The sequence below is a fragment of the Lissotriton helveticus genome, chromosome 2_1 (assembly GCF_964261635.1).
Source record: "Lissotriton helveticus chromosome 2_1, aLisHel1.1, whole genome shotgun sequence".
Lineage (NCBI taxonomy): Eukaryota > Metazoa > Chordata > Amphibia > Caudata > Salamandridae > Lissotriton > Lissotriton helveticus.
The window spans coordinates 1,955,648,117-1,955,668,503 of record NC_136059.1 but is presented as its reverse complement, the minus strand read 5'-3'; the positions used below and the strand labels follow the sequence as shown (position 1 = coordinate 1,955,668,503).

The following is a 20,387-nucleotide window of genomic DNA, read 5'->3' as shown; positions in this document are numbered from 1 at the left end:
AATAAAGAAAGTACATCATAAAATACTGACTATGCTTCATTGCTGAATGATTTAATTCCGGATTCAATTTCTAATGAGTATCTCCCAAAGTTTCCATCTCAAAGTCCATTAGTAGTACATTAAACCGAGACTACCACTTTAGTTTCCAGTGCTCCCTCAGTTGAAGAGATTATAATATTGTGATATGTATTTTTTTCATAATTTGTTTTGGCACGTTATCTTCTACCTAATTTACCTTGCCCACTATGTCTTGCATTGTAGGTTAGACGTGTGCAGAGTAGAAAGTATTGAAGGTGTGTAAACTGAGCTTGTCGCTCTTCTTGAGGAGTTGAGAAGAGACCATTCACCTATAAATGCTTTTATTTGTCCCTGCAAAAAATGCTTCATTCCATGCTGCAATATTCTGGAACCATGTTGGTCACCTTGGGTTCTCTATAAAGGTGTATTTTGTGAGATAGCTGTTTCCTCTTATTGATTTTAGTAGTTCAGACCTCAAAAGCTCCCTCCGCATGAACATCTCCACTTCAGGATCCAGACAAACCCTAAAACGACTCTCTGTGGAACCCTCATCTACAGGCCCCCTGGCCCCTGCGCTCCTTTCACTAGCACCATCGCCGACCTCATCTCAGCCCACGCCCTCGCCTCTAAAGACTACATACCACTCGGAGACCTAAACTTCCACCTGGACAACCAAAACGACCCTAACACCACCGCCCTCCTAGAGAACCTCGCCAACATAGGACAGAAGCAACCCGCCACCAACCCCATGCACACAGCGGGACACACACTTGACCCTGTCTTCCCAGATGGAAACAGCATCTCCTACTGCCACACCACAGAACTCCTCTGGACAGACCACTTCTACATCCACTTCACCTTCAGAAAACCAACTGTACACAAGCATGCCCACCACTGCCCCAGTAGAAGCTGGAACAAAGTTACGAAGACCAGCTTACCTCCATCCTCACCAGAACCCCACAACTGCCAACGCCAGATAGCAACACAATAGCACACGGCGACTGGAAACACGCCGAAGTCAACTCCATCCTGAAGAAACCCTCTGCAGACCCGACTGACCTCAAGAACGTCAGGTCCCTCTCCCTGCACCCATTCGCAACCAAAGTCATGGAAAAGTCTTACAACACCCAGATAGCAAACTTCATTGAAGCCAACAATATCCTGGACATCTCCCAATGTGGATTCTGCAGCAACCCCAGCACAGAGACCGCCCTACTCGCCAGCACCGACAACATCTGCTACTTCCTTGACCAGGACCAAACGGCAGCCCTCATCCTCCTGGACTTCCCTGCTGCTTTCGACATAGTCTTCCACTGCACACTATCCACCAGACTACACAACGCCGGCATCCGTGGAAAGGTCCTTGAGACTCAACATAGTCTCCTACGCTGACGACACCGAGCTCATCCTCTCCCTCACCAAACATCCCAATGTCACCAGGCACAACTTCCAAGAAGAGAGGAAAGCCGTTGCCGCCTGGGTGAAAAGGAGCTGCTTGAAACTCAACTCTGAGAAAATGGAAGTCCTCATCCTCAGCTCCACCCCTTTTGCCTGAGCCAACACCTGGTGGCCCGCTACCCTTGGAAACCACCTGCCCCGACGGACCATGCACGAAACCTCGGCATCACACTACACTCAGTGCTCATGATGAATCACCAGATCAACGTTGTATTCTCGGCATGCTTCAACACCCTCTGCATACTTAAAAAAACTTTCAGATGGATCCCAATAGAATCTAGAAAAATGGTCATGCACACCCTCATCAGCAGCAAACTGGACTACAGCAAAGCTCACTATGCTGGAATCAACAAGAAACAACTTCACAAGCTCCAGACTGTCCAGAACGCTGCAGCCAGATTAGTCCTAGACATACCCCACCACCATCACATCACCCAACACCTCTGCGATTTACACTGGCTCCCCATCGAAAGAAGATTAACCTTTAAGCTCCTCACCCACGATTACAAGGTCCTCCACCAGCATACCTAAACAACCGCCTCTCCTTCCACGCCCCCAAGAGACACCTCTGATCAGCTGACCTCTCTCTGGCCACCATCCCTCGCATCTACAAGACCAGAACAGGATGGAAGCCCTTCTCCTACCTCGCAGTCAGGGCCTGGGACGACCTCCCCCTCTGCCTCCAGCAAGCCCCTACACTGCCCCCGTGCAGGAAAGACCTCAAGACCTGGCTCTTTGGATGGCCCCAGCATGCTACGGAGTTGCACCCCCCCCCCATTGCCATGAGACCCTCATGGGTGAGTAGCTGTGCTTTATAAACCCCTGACTGATTTATTGATTCCATGAGCCCTTAGAAATACCTTACATGATTTTTTTTTTGTAAAGAGCCTAAAGTGTGCAAAATTGTGAATTAATCCCACTGTGTTCATATTCTTGATTTGAGCCATTTCCAACTGTGCAATGCTAGTTCCAACAGAGAGGATTTTTATTTATCTTCTGATAGCAGCGTAGTAATACTGTTTAGAATTTGGTAGCTCCCACCTCCCTGCATATTGTTATTGCATAATTTAGAATATGATTGCTAAGCAGTTTTAATGTTCTATAGGAGTGTAGTGATGATTAATCTTAGTTGAGAAAAAGATACTTTAGGTATCGTATTCATAACTGAGCTTTTAAGGAATTGGACTTTTGGCAGAATAGATATTTTAATATAGTTAATTCGTCCTAATAACACAATTCTGAAATTCCCTACCTTATATAAGTATTTCTCTTATCTTGAAAGAGACTCCTATTTTACCTTTTTAACCTAGGTACTCACTCTACTTGTTTCCTCTGAAGGACTGTTGGTTATGAAAATGTAAGTTTTTTTTTTTTTTTGTCCTCATTTTCCACCATGGTTTCAAAGATGACAGGTACCAATGGACTCAGATACTGCCTCAGTATACTACTGGTAGAGCTTACGCGATCTTCCTGTACCAACACCCTTCAGCATATAAGAGCCATTCAGGACCCATACATTGAATCCAAGAAAAACGTGGAAAGTGCTGCCATCGTAGCTAGGGAGCCGACCCTGAGCCAAGCACGTACTGAGGGTGAAAACCACAGCAGCTTAATCATTGGACCGGGGAAAAAAACCAAAAAAAAACCCTGGTTACTTAATTCCATTTAAGCATATGCCAAAAAGCCCTTTTATTCCGGTTCCCGGTTCTGACCAAGTCAAGTTTGGATACTTGTAGAACTGACGCTTTCCAATCTGAGAATGTAGGTGGATGGTGATCTTTCCACTTTTTGCAGATTTCTCTCCTAGCCAATAAAATTGAGTAAAAGAGTAGATTTTTCGCAGGACTCCGCACTTCATCCATTACTCCCATAATTGCTAGAGGAAGATCGATCGAGATTTGCTGGCCCATAGATGATGTAAGTACTTTACTAATGGAGTCCCAGAAAGTACTGATCGAGGGGCATTCAAAGAACATATGGGCATCATTGGCATTTACTAAGCTGCATCTAGCACATGCCACAGAGGAACCTTGAACAAATTTTGCCAACCTATTTGGAGAATAGTATGCTCTGTGAAGCGTGTACAGATGATTCCTGCGCAACCATGCGGGTTTCACAATGTCCCATAAGACCCTGAATGAGAAGGACCATAAATCTACCATATTGCTACAGGCTAAAGAGGAGCCCCACAACAGCTTGGGTAGTTGGAATTCCCCTTCAGACTCCTCTAGTATCAGATTGTACCACAGTGATATTTCTTTTTTGCCTGGTGGTTTGTCCAAAAGTAAAGTTTCCAGTTGGTTGCCACCCCCAACTGGAGCTCCCCTTCGACCTAAAGCCTGCATAGAATGGGACTGTGCCCAACTGGCTATCTGGATGTATTTAAATTTAGAGAGATTAGACCCTGTTTTATCTTTTAGGGTTTCCCAAGGTAATAAATTACCCTCCACAAAGATGTCTCCCCATGTCTCAAGCCCACCATCTCGCAAGGGTGCAGCTAAACTATCTTCCAGCCATCCAGGGTTCCCCGGGGAACCCCATAATGGGGTTCTACTAGAAAAATATCCCAGTTTTGTCAGATTCCTCACCTTGCACCATACTCTTGTCATCCCCTGTAGAACCTTCAATTTGATTTTTTTAAAGAACTTTGGGTTTCCGAACTTAAATAGAAAACCTGACTGTGCTGCTGCTTCCCCCCTAAGCATGGCTGAAAACATATAGCCCACCCCTTGACCTGTCGGCATCTTTAATAACATTCGAGCATGGCTCAGTTGGAACGCCCACGCATATGTTTGCAAGTCAGGGGCAGCCAACCACCCTTTTTCCCTCCTGCGCCTAAGCTTTTTCCAGGCAATCCTTGGGATATGTTTTGCCCAAATGAAAGACGTTATATCTCCCTGTAACTTAGAAATACCTACAGAATCAAAAAAAAGAGGAATGGTATTAAAAAGAAAAGATACCTTTGGCAAAATAGTCATTTTAACCAAATTAACCCGACCGAGCAGAGATAGTGGAAGATACGTCCAAGACTGCATGAGTAAACGGCATTCCCTAGCAACGGCTGAAAAATTGATTGTAGCTAGTTTGTTAATATCTTTAATAATATTTAGGCCCAAATATCTCAGACTAGATGAGAGTTGAAACCCCATCTCGCAGTCTCCATCATTCCAGACCATTACCTCGGTCTTTAAGGCATTAACTTCGTAACCAGATATTTCCCCGAACTCTAAGGCCAGTTTAATGATTGCTGGAAAAGCTGAGCGTATATCTGTGGAGAATATCAAAATATCGTCAGCATAGAGTGCTATTTTCCTTTCCCACCCCTTAAAAACAAATGGTTTAATAGATTCCTCACCCCTCAACAACTGGGCAAAGGGCTCTATATAGAGGTCAAACAAAAGGGGGGAAAGAGGGCAGCCCTGGCGTGTTCCCCTTGTGATGGGGTCAGCTAGTTCACCATTCACTAACACCCTGGCTGATGGATTCGAATAAAGAAGACTAATGGCTCGGCTAAAGCTGTCTCCAATATTGAACTTAGCCAAGACCCCCGACAGGTATGACCAATTCACCCTGTCGAAGGCCTTGGTAGCATCCAGCGTCAGAACTGCCAGTGGAAGAGAATGTATTGTCGCCATATCTATGGCTCCTATCAGGTCATAGGTCAGTTCATACAGTTGCCGATCTTTCACAAATCCTTTCTGGTCCCGATGTACAGTTTTGTTACAATTCACTGAGTACCTCCTACTTTTTTTGATATTCTGTCCTGCACCCAATCAATCAATTAATCATCAATCAATCAGGGGTTTGTAAATGCACTACTCACCCGTGATGAGTGTGTGGGTGATGGTCTTCCTGGATTCAGGGGGATCCATTTGAAGGTCTTGCGGAGTATGCGGAGGGCGTTGAAGCTTGTGGAGAATACAGCCCTTATCTGTCGATTCATGGTGAGGGAGGTGTATAGAATGATGCCAAGTTTGCAGGCATGGTCCTTGGGTGTGGGAGGGTTACTGGGGGTGGGGGCCACCAGGTGTCATCCCACGAGGAGGGGGTGGATCCGATGATGAGGACATCCGTTTTCTCTGAGTTGAGCTTCAGGCAGCTGCTGCTCATTCAGGATGCAACGTCCTTCATACCTTCCTGGAAATTGTGCTTGGTGATGTTGGGTTCCTTGGTGAGGGACAGGATAAGCTGGGTGTCGTCGGCGTAGGATACTATGCTGAGTCTATATTTCCTGACAATGGTTGCGAGGGGAACCATGTAGATGGTGAACAGCGTGGGGGTGAAGAAGGATCCTTGGGGTACTTTGCATATGATCTCTGTGGGTTCGGAGAGGAAGGGCGGAAGTCTTATTCTATGAGTTCAGCCGGTGAGGAAGGAGCGGAGCCAGTCTAGGGCAGTTCCCTGTATGCCGGCGTTGTGGAGTCTGGTGGCTAGTGTGCGGTGGGAGTCGGTGTTGAAGGCTGCTGTGAGGTCTAGTAGAATGAGGTCTGCAGTGTGGCCTTGGTTAAGCAGTGTGCGGATGTTGTCCGTGGCGGCTGCAAGGGTGGTCTCGGTGCTGTGTAAGCCGGATTGAGTTGTGTCAAGGATGTTGTTGGATTCTATGAAGTTCGTTAGCTGGATGTTAACGATCTTCTCTGTGACTTTGGTGGCGAAGGAGAGGAGAGAGATGGGCCTGTAGTTCTTGAGGTCCTTCGGGTCTGTGGAGGGCTCTTTGAGGAGGGGTTTGACTTCTGCACATTTCCAGTCGTCGAGGAACGTGCCTGTTTCAAGGTAGCAGTTGATTGTCCGTCGTTGTTCTGGTGCAATGCAAACAGAATGGCGGAGGCGGCCCTGTGGAAGATGGGCAGTGGGCAGGGGTTGGTGGGTGCTCCGGAGTGTATGCTCCTCATGGTCTTTACGGTGTCTTCTGTGGTGACCGGGGTCCAGGCAAGGATGGTTGGCTGAGTGGTTTTGCTGGTGGAGGGTGTTGGGTCAGTCAGTGCCTTTGTCATGTTCGTCTAAGGTGTCGTAGAATGTCCTGACCTTGTGGTGGAAAAAGGAGCCGAGTTGGTTGCAGAGGTCCTGGGAGGGAGGGTCATCAGAGGTTTTGCTGGGGTTTCTGGTGAATTCTTGTATGATGATGAAGAGTTCCTTGGAGTTGCGGGAGTTGGAGAGGTTTCTGTCCTGGATGAAGCTCCTCTTTGTGGATCTGATGAGTTTGTGGTGTGCTGTAGTGGTGGGTCTGTATTCGTACGTGCTGCCGGGGTCATGCTGTTCCTCCATGCTTTCTCAAGTCATTTGCACGGGTGTTCGGATTCTCGGAGGTCCTTTGTGAACCAGGTTGCTTTCATGGTGTTTTGTCTGATGACGTTCTAGAGGGGAGGGAAAGCTGTTTCTTAAGATTTTGCTTGTGCCACTATATTATCAGCAAATAGTGCAAGAGGCAGGTGCCAGTTCCTTAAGCTTGGTTTTATAACGTCTACATCACAACAAAATTTTGTTGGCAAAGGTTATATATAGACTTTAAAAAAATGAAGGACTAAGAGGGCAGCCAAGTATGGTGAAAGATAATTAACTCTGGAGAAAAAAACCTTAAAACCTTATTAAAAATAACATTTCTGCATTGATAAAAATTGCAGAACAGAGAAATGTCCTAGAGCTGGCAATTTCTAAAGAAGGTAATACATTAATCACATGGATGTGAACTTCTTTTTGTGCTACAAATCCATGTTGTTCCTCTTCTGTGTCCTCTCCTATAATATGTTTTAGATGTTTAGCCAATATTTCTGCCTGGATTTTCTAGACAGTTTAAAGGATGAAGTTCAGTCAATGTGAGCAACATTTTTCGTTATGAATTTTAAGAGATTTTACCTAAATTCCAAGTCTGTGGCTTCTGACCCTGGTGTCTAGTATAGTCAAACATTCCCACTAAATTAGGTGATATACTTGAAATATACATTTTATAGAACAAGATCAAAATCCATCAGGACCTCATGCTTTATTGTTAGGAAGATTCTTTATATTTTATATTATTTCCATTAAAGTTATTTCCTGATCCAGAATCCTGGATTTGCTTAACAGGTATTTCTGAAGAGTAGCTTTATAATTTAACTTTCGGCGACTTTATTTGTACAGGCATATAAATCTTTGTAATACTGACTAATGGTGGTAGAAGTTTGATCCTGTGATTCTAGTCGAGCATAGATGAATAAGGGCCACATGCATCAACATCAAAACCGGTCACAAACGGGCAGATTCCCAAATGGAAAAATTGCAATTTAAGTAACCTCAAATTTGCGATTACTTAAATTGTACTTGCATTTAAGGAATTGCAAATTGAAATTCCTTAAATGCAATGCATTAAACAATATAAATTTGCGATTTCGCAAATAGGAATCGCAAATTACCGTCAATCTAAAATTGATGGTAATTTGCGATTTCTTTGAAAAATGCACCAAAGGGCATTTTTCAAAGTCCCATGTTACACAGGGCATGTGTGTGCACAACTGTGGATACATTGAAATTTCAGGGGTGCAACAGGGTATCCTTTTGAGACCCTAGCACCCTTGAAATTGCATGTGCAATTTGCGAGTACCTGTTGGGTACTGGCAAATTGCGCATGCAATTCCCATTCATTCGAATGGGAAGCATTTCCTTAATTGCAACTCGCAATTTGCGAGTCGCATTTAAGGAATGGTTAGGAATCGCAAATCTTTTTGGGACTCCTACATGCATAGGCAATAGCGATTCTTTAATCGCGGTTCCTTAATAATCCCAATTAAAGAATCTCTACTGACTATGTTGATGCATGTGCCCCTAAGTCCCTTCTTTTTTTGAATCTGAGTTTGTAATTCACGGGATTTCGTTAATAGTGCGTTATTCCTACCAATTTTCTCACACAAATTGTACCTATAACATATATATTTTTCATCCTTAGGTCTTCCTTCTTCATTTTAAACTTAGTGAAGTAAATAACTCTTTCTCTCAAACCTTAAGCTGATTTAAGTATCATGCAATAATGTATTAGCCGACCTTTCCTCTAATCGTTTAAACTTAGTTTTGTGATGTGTTATGTTGGCCTGTCTGGAACATTGAACTGTTCGTCTGGCACTAGTGAGTACACCTCTTACAAAAGCTTAACATGTATTCCATACCACCACTAGACTCACTAAACCTTGAATTAACAGCATAAATTCCTTCATATTTTACAAAACAAACACAACTAACTCTGGCCTATTGATTATAGACATTGTTCATTTTTCTCTTTATAGAGACCGTCTCTGTTTTCAGTTTTAGTACCCACTTTAGCATGAACCCATATTGATCTAATACCAATTCATGTTTCACGTATTTTAGTCAATGACTAGGAGATTAAGAAGTAGTCAATGCGGGAATATACCTCATGTCTAGTAGGGTCATAGGTGTACTTATGAGTATCTGGATGTTGCTCATGCCAGGTTTCTATCCGTTTAAAGCTAGTTAGATACTGCATTTGAGATGTATTTCTGGATAATCAGAATTTTCTCTGGAAGAGCTTTTAGCCACCTTAGTTTTGCAAGGCCATATTAAAGTCACCCTCTACCAGGTTGGGTCAAATGACTAGAACAAATTCTTACACAAATCTTCCATAAATTTGTTTATAGCTCAGCAGGCCACCAGTATTAGGTGTGGAGAACCCCACCGCAATGAAGTTATACTGAGAGCCGGAAACTTCTATTATTATCCCTCTACAATTGGTATACATTTTAAATTGTTAGATCTTTCATAACCATTATAGAAACTTTGTTTGTTGGCCTAGTTAGTAAATATTATTGGCTCGCAGCAATGTACCTATAATAACTGCTTGTTCTCAACTTCCAGTAGATAGGACTTTTTGAAAATAGTCTGCAGGATTGTCCTTCTTATTCAATAATTATGAAGGCATTAACATTCCAAGCTGGAACATTTAATTTACCCAGATATGATGATTGACGTACTGTAATTTTCCTCTATGCAGCCAAGTTTGCTTAGCATTTCTGTACTTGAAGCGATTTGATAGTGAAAAATTAAATCCTGGGACTAAATCTTTAAATTACACTGTCAATCTTCCTTTCGCTCACCACCATGTGAATGTTGCACACTGGCAAAAATCTAGGTTTACTGCTCTGATGACCTGTTTGATCATATCAAATCCTAGTTTTCGTTAGAGGTCTGTCGTGATCAGTCAGTCCATGACCTGCCTGTTGTGAATAGCACAATAAGTGTCCATTCATTTAGTTTTTGGATTTATATGAAAACAGTGCCTTCAAACTCAGCAGTGAAGGCCGAATAGCCTGCCATTTTTCACTCACCAAACACCTTTCCCCACCACCATGAAATACACTGAAATTATTTACAATTCCACATAATAAGTATACATCCTATATAAATTAAATAGAAGAATAAAATGCTGCTAACTGTTGATCTAAGTTACATAGTCTTTTAAATAACCAGGACTCTTAATATTGCAGAGTTTCTAAGACCGAGAAAGATCATCAATACCATCTTGAATTCTCCTAGGTGAACTTGTTTTGTTGATCACTTTATGTTCATTTGAACACTTTGCTACTCGAATAAGATTCCAGATTGTGTTGTCCTCTACTCTGATGGTATTTTTAAACTACCTTAATCATTTTACTGAATTTTGAATAATCTGATGTTGCCACAGGAAGCTTGATCTTGACCCAATCTCCCACATTACCATCGTTGTTTTTCACTTTCTTTCAGACCTCAAACTCATCCTTTCTTTTCAACATATTATACATCTCATTTTCTCCTAATTCTTCTCCCAGCATTAACTGACCTGCTAAACCACTCTTCTCAATAATCCACCTTGGGCACATCAAACAGTTTGGCTTTGTGCCTTTGATTAATTCAAATGGGGACCTTCCGGTCTGGGAGTGAGGTGCCAGCCGACAAAGCTTTACCTTTTTTCTTACCTCGTTCACCCAATCTTTGCCACAAGCAACCATCAGTTGAACTGCCTCCTTCCATACCTCATTAAATATTTCACTTCGGGATGATAGGGAGCTGATTGCTTATGAGTTATACCCCTAGACAATAAGAATTCCTCAATTTGTTTTGATAAGAATTAAACACTGTTGTCTGTAAATAGAGAGGATGGATAGCCCTCTCTCTCAAAAAGTTCTTCCAAAACAACAATAAAATACATTGTTTCTACCGAATTCATCATCTTCACCTCAGGCCATCTTCAGTATAAATCTATACCACTCATAATATAGCGATATGCTCTCGAAATTCTGATGGGACCAACTATATCAATTTTTTCCTATGGACCAAGGTGCAACTTGCTTAAAACTAACGGTTGCCGGTGACACTTCAATATTTTGTCTGTGTTCGAACACTCACTGCACTCTGTTACTCTATGTTTCACCATTAAATCCATTCCTGGCCACCTGTAAGTTGCACAAATTCTATCTTTAGTTTTGGAGATCCCTGTGTGACTCCCATGAGCTTTCTCAATATTCTCAGAGACTTCTTGGAGGTACCAATCTAGTACCCCTAAATAGAATACCATCCTTAAAACTCAGTTAATTTTTTATGCATCAAAAAGGCTTAACACTTTCTTCACCCTCATTTTTCAAACATCAACACTTCTTCATCAATTGCGTGACCTCTAGCAAAGTGAAATCAGTTTGCATTTCATCCAACCACTCTCTCTTGTATTATACGTTAGTGATTTCACACACTTTCCATTTATTTTCACAGAGTGCATCTTCAAACTCATTGTTTTCTGGTATCGTTTCCTCATCATCCTCCTATCACAAGCTAGAAACACAGACTGCTATTGAGTTGCTAACTCCAAGAACATACACAACATCCTATTCAAATTCTTAAAGCGCAACCACCCATTTGCAAATTCTGGTGGAAATGCTGTCAATTCCTTTGTTCAAAAAGATTTTCCTCAATGGCTTATGTTCTGTTATTATTTCAAAATGATCATCCCATATGAATTTCCTTAACTTCTTCTCAGCCAAAAAGATGGCAAGAGCCTCTTTTTCAATCACAGAGTATCTCAACTCTGCCTTTTTAATGCTCCCAAAATGAACAATATGGTTTTCTCATGACCGTCCTTCTCTTGTAACAGTACTCCACCAAGACCTTTCAAACTTGTATCTGTCATTAAGATGGTCTTATGCCCGGTTCAAAACTACTCAAACAAGGAAGAGTTTGCAAGCAAGATTTTAGATCAAACTATTCCTCTCACACTCCTTTCCCCACACAAACTCCTTTCCTTTTTTCAATCAATCAGTCAATTAAGAGTTAGTAAAGCACACAACTCACCCGTTAGGGTCTCAAGGTGCTGGGGGATGGCGAGGGTGTGCAGTTCCATTGGGGTCATTTGAAGAGCTAAGTCTTGAGGCCTTTCCTGAACTGGAGCAGTGTGGGACATTTTTTAAAAGATCTCCCAATTCTACCTGCAGATTCCCACCTGTAGGATTTCACAGCCATAGCCTGCCCAGGAGGAGGGTTGATGGATGGTGAGATGAGGAAATTGTGTAGAATGGCCCTGGCAAAGTGACATAGTTGCACTGGGGAAGTCCCCTTATGGCCTTGGTGACACTACTTGACATCACTTCTGGCGTCGAACAAGTCCAGTGCCCTCTACTGACGACTTGAGAGCTTTGAAGGTTTCCAGATCCAGACTACCACCTGGGATTGTTCTTCAGGAGAGGTATCTGTGGGTAGAAAGAGTATCCACTGGAAAGATTGTTACCACATGTAAGTACCTTTTTCTTTCTGCAGGCAGGCATACATCCGGCATATCTAATCCATTTTAGTGGGTGCATGGGTGCTCCAAAAGTACAGATTCTTGGTTTTTGATAATATAGAGGGATATCAGGTCATAGACATAAGGATATGAGCATCTCAAAAATTATAGTGAGCAAAAGGCTGCCTTTGTGCTCCTGAAAAGTCAATTTACCATGTACCAATAGACCTTTTAACTTGATATCTGTCTTTATATCTCTGAATCCCATTCTTCTAGGTATGCCTTATCTGTCGCTCTCGTTTTTCACTACTTTTCTGCTTCAAACATATCACCCAATCTTTCATTCTCGTACCATTTCTGCCCCTCACCAACATATTAAGCCTTGTTGTCTGTGGCACTCGTGTCCTCTACTCAGTGCTTAATTTGTTAAAGTATAAGTGCTGAAGCCAAATGTTTTGCTCCACGGCTGGTGCAATCGAAGGTTGGGGTGGAGAATACCAAGGCTGCACAGTCTTGATTCCATCTCATGCTTTTTTAATCTACAGCCATAAACTCCCTGCTTCTTTATCTTACACTTGCAAAAACGTTTTCAATCCCTGCTTTCTCCATTTGTCACTGTTTTACGACAAAAGTGGGAAAGAAGGAGACAGAGAAAGAAATGTATTTTATTCTCTCTTGCTTTGGGTCAAGGTTGGCTGAGGAAAAATAAGAGCTGGTGCTAGTGGGCTCCACCGGCTCAAATTAAGTACTGCCTTCCACCTCAGTCGTTCTCATTTCTTTCTCAGTTTCCTTCTATCCCCCTTCCTGTTCCCTTCCCAGTTGCCCTCTTGACTCTACCTTTGCATGTATATTACATCCAATTCTTCTAGTTTCTAGTTCTTCAAATGTATGTCTCTCATTTCCATGACTTTACCATGCCCCCTAACACCCCCACTTCTTATTCTCTCACATCTGTGAAAGACAGTTGTCCACTCTTCAATATTCATTATTTGGACCTCCATCTCTCATTAGTTCACTCTACGTCTTCCAATTAGCAGCCTACCTGCAACTCTATAACTCATTCTCTAAATCTTATCTCTGCCTATCCCATAGGTGCACCTATCTCTTCGTTTCACTTTCACTTCACCTCTCATTCTCCCCTACATCCTCGCATTTGCCTTCAACCTGCACACCTCATGTTCTCTAATTCCTATAACATCCACTCTCCCTTTCACATTCCATCCTATTTTTGCCCACTAAATATTTGTATTCAGTTCAGCTCATACCTTGGGACTTATTTCTCTCCTTTCCTCACTCAATGCTGCTTTCATCACCCTCTCTACCTCCGTAATCTTTTCGCTTCTGCACCCCTAATTTTGAACCTACCTCCACCTGTATCCCTCTTTCTCATTGTCTGACTCCAATCAGATTGCTTTCCTTTATTTCTACCACTCTCACATTCATCTTCCAGATCCTGGTTTTCCTCTTATTTTTATCATTCCCAATTTTCTTTTCAGTGCACTCAACCTTCTGCTTCCTCCCGCGATCCTCTCCCCTATACACTCCTTTTTTGTCACCTGTGTCATTCCTTTCCCATTTCATCACACCACTCCTCCTGTTAAATCTGAGCCATTCCATCTGAGATTCTTGTCAACTTTGCAACGGATCTTTCTCTCTACCTTTCTTTTTGACTACCACTCTTGCACGTCTTTCACTCATGGTGTCACGCATGACCCTCTCCAATATATTTTTTTTTTAAACATATTGGCTAAAAGCTAAAATATTGTTTTGGCCTCAAAATTCACATTGGCTTAGTAGTCATTGGCACTGAAGGAATCTTTTTCTCTTCAGCAATAAGTCTCTCTTGCCCGTGTTTATGTTCTCCTTGTATCTGAGGAGCATGCAGTCACTCAGTGAAGATAGCCAATGGCTTAAGTGGGTTGGGCCAATTCCCTATGCTGTAGGTTAAAATGAAATGTGAATGACACAATAACAGAACAATGGATGGAGAGGAGTAGCTGAAATCCCCGGTAAATAAGTACATTATATTTTATATAATTATAGTGAAATCAAAACTTTTTGATAGCATCAGACCTAAAACTGTATGCAGTGTCACAGTAGAAAAGAAGATGTAAGTTGCTGCAGCAAAATTTAGAGATTGAAAAGCCAGGTTTTTAGTTGTTTCCTAAAGCAGAAAAGGCCTGTATCCTTTTTTTAGGAATATAGGGAGTGTTCCAAAGACGAGAGGGGCTGCCAATAAAACTTCTCCCGCCTCATTTTACTCTGAAGTTTGAAACATTGTTGTAAATGAAATTTAGATGGCTTTTGTGACTTGGGTTTAGAGTGGCATTTTCTTAAAGGGTAATAGTTAAAAACGTTCATTGAACTTGAGCAGCCAGCGCTCTCGGAAGGCAGAGTCTGTGAGCTCTGCACAAGAAGAGTGAGGAGTCAAGTGCCTGATGGGGCATAGGAACTATGCGGGCCCGTTTGCAGACATGATGGATGGACTGTGAAAGGACAGCTTCTGTAGAGGAAATGAGATACTTAAGAAATCACCTCACTTGAACAACAAAGGGTCTGTGAAGGGCAGCTCCCTGGGAGGCCTAGGTATGTGAAGGTCTAAACCCTGAGCAAATACATCCTCAGTGAGAGGCCAGCCCCCTTAGAGAAAACGGGATTTGTGAATGGTGTCTCCCAAAAATGACAAAGGCTCTGTGTAGGGCCCACTCTGACAGTACATTCGGTCCTAGGCAGTGAAAGGAAAAGCTTTCTATGAGGACACAACATTTGGCAATGGTCCAACTCTAAAATTGTAAGTGAAGTTGCTTTGCTGATTGACTCACCCTATGTATTTCTGTTAATCCCTGCCCACCCATCCTTGGTGTTGTAATAGAAACAGAACACACACATAAACATGCACACATAGATACCCATTTGCAAATGCCGTATTTGGCCCACTCTGTGCCCAGTCCAGTTCCTGAATTCTTAGTAGCCCTTTCTCTAAGTATTAAAAGTGGCTACAAGACCCCTGATACTATCTGTTGATGTCTGTAGCCCATATCCAGAGATGTCCACAGCAATAGATCTATCTTGACCCAATCTTTGTACCCCCACCTACACCTACCTCTTTATAACTCCCAAAAGCCGTTTTTCAACATCATATATCTTCTTGTTAATCCCTGCTTACCCCTCCTTGTGGCTAAAACAGGCACTGTACGCACACAAAACATGCACACACGCAGATACTCGTTTAAAAATGCCTAGTTAGGCCCCTCCCACTCCGTGGTCTGCATATCCTATCATGAATTCTCAGCACCCCTTTATCAAGACATTAAAAGTGGCTACAAGACCCCTGACATCATCCTCTGATGTCTGTATCTCATATCCCAGGACCTCCACAACAATAGATCTCTCTTGCCCTAATTTTTAGACTCCACCTTCACCGACCTCTTCATATCCTTCAAGAGCATTTTTTTTTAATTTTACAGGAAAGTAAAACAAATACAAGTTTTCAAACAGGATTTTGGGTAAATATATGCAGTTGCCATAAGTTTCAGGCCGCCTTATACCCCTGCCGTCTATAAATGGCTTCTAACTCAGTGCAACACCCTTGGTTGCATATTGATCACCCTCTGACCCCCTGGATGTGCTCCTGTTAAAGCCCTTTTCCCAGAGCCAAAAAGTACCCCACTCCTCCACTTGAGATATTTCTTCAAAGGTCCTCAGGAAATATGTACTTGTGAAAATACTGGCTGATGGGTGGGTTGTAGATTGTAGTAGAAAGTTGTGGATGTAGTTGAGTCTATAAGGATTGGTGGAATGAGGGAGTATTTCACAATCTGTTGGGGTGTGGCTCTATTTAGGGTGGATATGGAAATCTAAACAGTTGAGACTGGCCAGTAGGCCTGTCCTGAGTAGTAGCACAGCAAGCAGTGGCTTAGCAATGGTGCCATTGGGTCAAGTGCGAGATGGGAAAATTGCCCCATTTTTAACTACTGTTGGGGTGGTAAAATACAGCAATAATCATGGTTTAGTGTGCCCTTGGCCCTCTTGGGCCCAAATGCTACTGCACCTTCTGCACCATCAATAGCTATGCCCCTGACAGCAAGGGTGCGAGAGGCCATGATGCAAGCAAGCATTGCTCTTCCATCTAAGGACTTAGAAATGAACAATAGATTTAATTTGAATCTCCCAAGCCTGGTGCCGCTGCGCCTGCTGCACTATTGTTCACTGTCTCCAGGCTCGGTTCTAGCGGGTGGACAGGGTGGGCCAGGCCCACCCAAACATAAGCCTGGCCTACCCAAACATGAGCCTGTCCCTGGCAGTGCAGTCTGGAAGGCCAGTAGTAAATAGCCTTTTTCATTTAAAACGTCCTGTTTTTCTTCCTAGGAGTTGCGTGATTGGACCTGGGCTCTCTCACAGGCACCCCCAATCACGCATCGGCTTTTAGAAAGGTGGGCTGTGTCCCCGCCCACTTGTGCAGGTACAATTGTGTCACGGGAAGGGGACAAATCCTTTCTTTGGCAGCGGGCAACCTTAGCTGAAACCTTAACCCTTCTGCTGCCAGGATATTTGCTTTTCTATTCCACGCTGGGAAAAAAAAATTGTTTATCCTGATTCACCTTTCCTGGCCCCTCAGCTGCTTATCAGATGGGCTGTGAGGAGGAACCAACAGGTAAGATAATGTGTGGGTATTTGTTCTTATTTTTAAAATCAGGGAAGGCCCAGCAAGACACATACTTCATGTATGCTTCATTTACAATAAAAAATGTCCAGATAAATCTGATGATTAATAATTCTGCTGGAGAGCAATCCTTTGTCTGTTGGTAGTTTTGAAATGCAGATAAACTGTATTTTATGTGGATAGATCCGTGGGTTACTGCCTTTGTCACAGAGATTCTTGTGTTACTTGCAGTTCAGAAGTTACAATCCTATCATAGAGCTGCATGCAAACCTTTTTTGTGATATAGTTAGAACTTCCCAGGTCTTTCATTACTCTAATGTTGCTAAAAAGAGTTTGTTTGGGCAGATATACATTTTTATTAGTAAAGCCAATCCCCAAGCACTGGATTACTCTTTAAATCCTGAGTTTGTGTTTCTCTAGATGAAACCCTCTTAAAATATACTGCCCACCAGTATGGATGACATGTGATTCCTACACCTTGTAATCCTCATTGGTTTATGTGACATTCCCAGTAGACTGATTTACGTACTTGTATGATTCATTGTCACTGTATACTGTGTGCGGATGTAAAGTACTGTGACACCCTACACTAAGAGTAGCGCTATACAACAAGTGAAAGGCATATGAGAGAGGGGCTTTGGAGAGATTAGGGGCATCATTGGATGGTGGTAATGAGGGAATCCGAGAAGGAAGTCGTGGGGGGAGGGGCTGCAGAGAGATGAGGGGCACTGGCGGAGGGTAGCAGTGAAGGAGCCGAGGAGGAGGTCATGAGGGGAGGGGCTGCGAAGAGATATGGGGCACTGGTGGATGGATAGCAGTGAGGAAGTCTGAGGAGGAGGTCATGAGGGGGAGGGGCTACGGAGAGATGAGGGGCACTGGTGGAGGGCGATAGTGAGGGAGTCTGCGGAGGAGTTCATGAGGGGGAGGGGCTATGGAGAGATCAGGGGCACTAGAGGAGGGTGGCAGTGAGGGAATCCGAGGAGGAGGTCATAAGGGAGATCCGGAGAAATGTCACTTGCCTGATACTCTCACCTCAAAAAATTCCTCTTACCATCAAAGGGACATTACATGGAAAAAACCACTATTTGAGAGTGATAACATTTAGAAAGAGATTTGGAAAGAAAAGAGTGCATTGTACTGGCCCTTGTAAAACTAAGGAGAGAAAAAGGAGGGCCCTGAAGCAAGCCTGGCTAGACATATAAGTGACGAATCAGGCCCGCAGTGGCCCAACCAAATGCACCCTTGGCCCACCCAAATAAAAATTCCTGGAGCTGGGCCTGACTACATCTCTGACAGAGATATGTGCAGGGTTTGGGTTGTTGGCACATATGCTGCACATACCTCGCACTGAATGCCATAGCCCTTCCTTAGTTCCATCAAGCAGTAACATATCGATAAATTAGTTTTTTAAACATACCTTTTCAACCCTGCAACACGTAGTGTGCTGAGCCTTACAGCCCCTCTGAGTTCCAGGACGGGAAGAATGTATTCAAGTTCTCTGTGTGATTGGCGGAGCTCGGCCTGTGTGTGTCACCTGCACAGTGCTGTCAATCAAACAGAGTGCTCTTTGAAGTAGGGGTGGGCGAAATTTGCGTAGTCGTGCTACGCAAAATGCAGCGAAATGGTAAAAAATCTCCGCAGACACGCAGAAAGTCCGTGAACACGCGGAATTGCTTGTTCGCGATGCTTTTTTCCTGTTCGCGATAGCTGTTTGCGTGCTCGGGGAGAAACATCTCGCGAACACGCATTTTGGGAACGCGAACAAGCAAAAAATTCCGCGAAGCCGCAGAACGCAGAATTTTGGGCAATTTCACGCTCTCCGAGGAACGTGAAATTACGCAAATTCTGCAAATTCCGCTAATGGAACGGAATTTACCGCCCAGGCCTACTTTGAAGCACATCTGTAAAGTAAGGGTCAGGCCTCCACATATAAGGGCGCAGTGGTAGCATAATTAACTGCACATCTGCTGCAGGTGTTTGCGTTTTTTTTTTACACCCCTTCCAGAGCTGGTAGGCCTCAGTCAGCCTGTCTTTCCGTGCAACTTTTAAGTTGCTTTATTTAGTTATTTTGCTTCATGTCAGCTGAAGCTGTGGGGGGCCCGCCTCTGACATGAAAGTTGTGCCCCCCCACCCACGGAACCGCGGGTGTCCTCCGTTAGGTCCTTGCAACAAATTACATTTTGAGTAACTAATGAACATTCATACAGCACCTGCGCTATGTTCCTAGAAGTTAATGAAATGTACGAAGCGAAAGCAGGATAAAAGTCTTCATGTATATATGCAAATGCACATTATTATTTTATTTCCTTTTTTTTAACATGAAACACGTTTTCTCGTGAGGAAATCCTTTTATCCATATTCTCTGAGAAATGGGGTGTTTGTGACATTTTCTCACTTTTGCTTACCTGCATTAGTTGGGTGACACGCTGCGACTCAGTGCTGCGCCTGCGCGCCAGAGACTTTCTAGTCTACCTCATCCAAGTCTGGTGTAAGTCACTACTACTCACATAAAAAAAGCTCGAGGTACCGGGCCCTTAAAGCTCCTCGAAAAGAAGACTGATGTTTTTAACACTGATATTTTTCCTTCAGCCACCGAACAAACATCTGTCTAACACGCTGACAGGGCCTACTTGTGCACCGCCGCTGCATGTATCAGATCGCAATAAGAGTGCTGCCTTGGAGAGTTAAGATATTGTCCTTTTATTGTAGGCTTTGCGTCATTGAGAAACAGTAATATGTCCTTCAGAGGCGTGGGGGCTGCCACTGCGAGGCTCTGACATGACAACTCCAGCTCGAGGAGGCAATATTCTTTTTGCTCAGTATATCCGTGTACAGGCTGCGCCGGAATATTAACCAGTTTCAATAAAAGCTTTTTGTTAACATTGGGATGGTTCATGTAGGGATAGGTCGTACAACTGATTTTTCACGAGTGCCCAGATGTGTGCTGATGTCTGAGAGAGCTTGGTGACCCATGGCGCTGATACTGACGAAGGGCTTGTGTTTTTTACAGGTCAGCTGGAGGAAGCCGCCGAGCACTACGAAGCCTTCTATCGGCTGACATTGGGGCGAAAATGGACGGATGAGACAGGCCGCACTCAGAACTCACTGGCCTGCGAGCATCTCTGGAGGATTTACACATTACTGGCAGACAAAATGCTGGAAAATAAGGAACACCAGCAGGCCATCAAAAGCCTCATAAAAGCTTTTCAAATGGCAAAAGAAGGTGGGTGAAAAGCAGCACTCTTCCGTACCATCTTCAATGCACCAGGGCTAGCATTCCCTGGAGAAAAGTAAAGGCTGGCTTCTATTTCAACCCACGTCATGTTTTTCGAAATTTATAAACAGAAATAAATAGTCAATATTCTTTCTCCGAGCAAAACATGCTTTAACTACTTGAAAGCTACACTTTCTCGAGCACCAAGCCTTGATATAAAGCACTGTAGAAATACAAAATAAGACATGTTCTTATTTTTATCTTCTTGTAGCGATTTTAGGTACGTACGAAGCCATAATGATTAG

At 43.3% G+C, this 20,387-nt stretch overlaps 1 protein-coding gene across 2 annotated transcripts in view; it reads left to right on the top strand.

Annotated features, from left to right (window-relative positions):
• The window catches only part of TTC29 (tetratricopeptide repeat domain 29), a 1,214,048-nt gene that overhangs the window by 482,439 nt on the left and 711,222 nt on the right, over positions 1 to 20,387 (top strand). For both annotated transcript variants that reach the window (XM_078677661.1, XM_078677660.1), the window contains exon 6: positions 19,879 to 20,091. In XM_078677661.1, the coding sequence (XP_078533787.1) occupies positions 19,879 to 20,091 (213 nt within the window). The remainder of the gene's footprint in view (positions 1 to 19,878; positions 20,092 to 20,387) is intronic.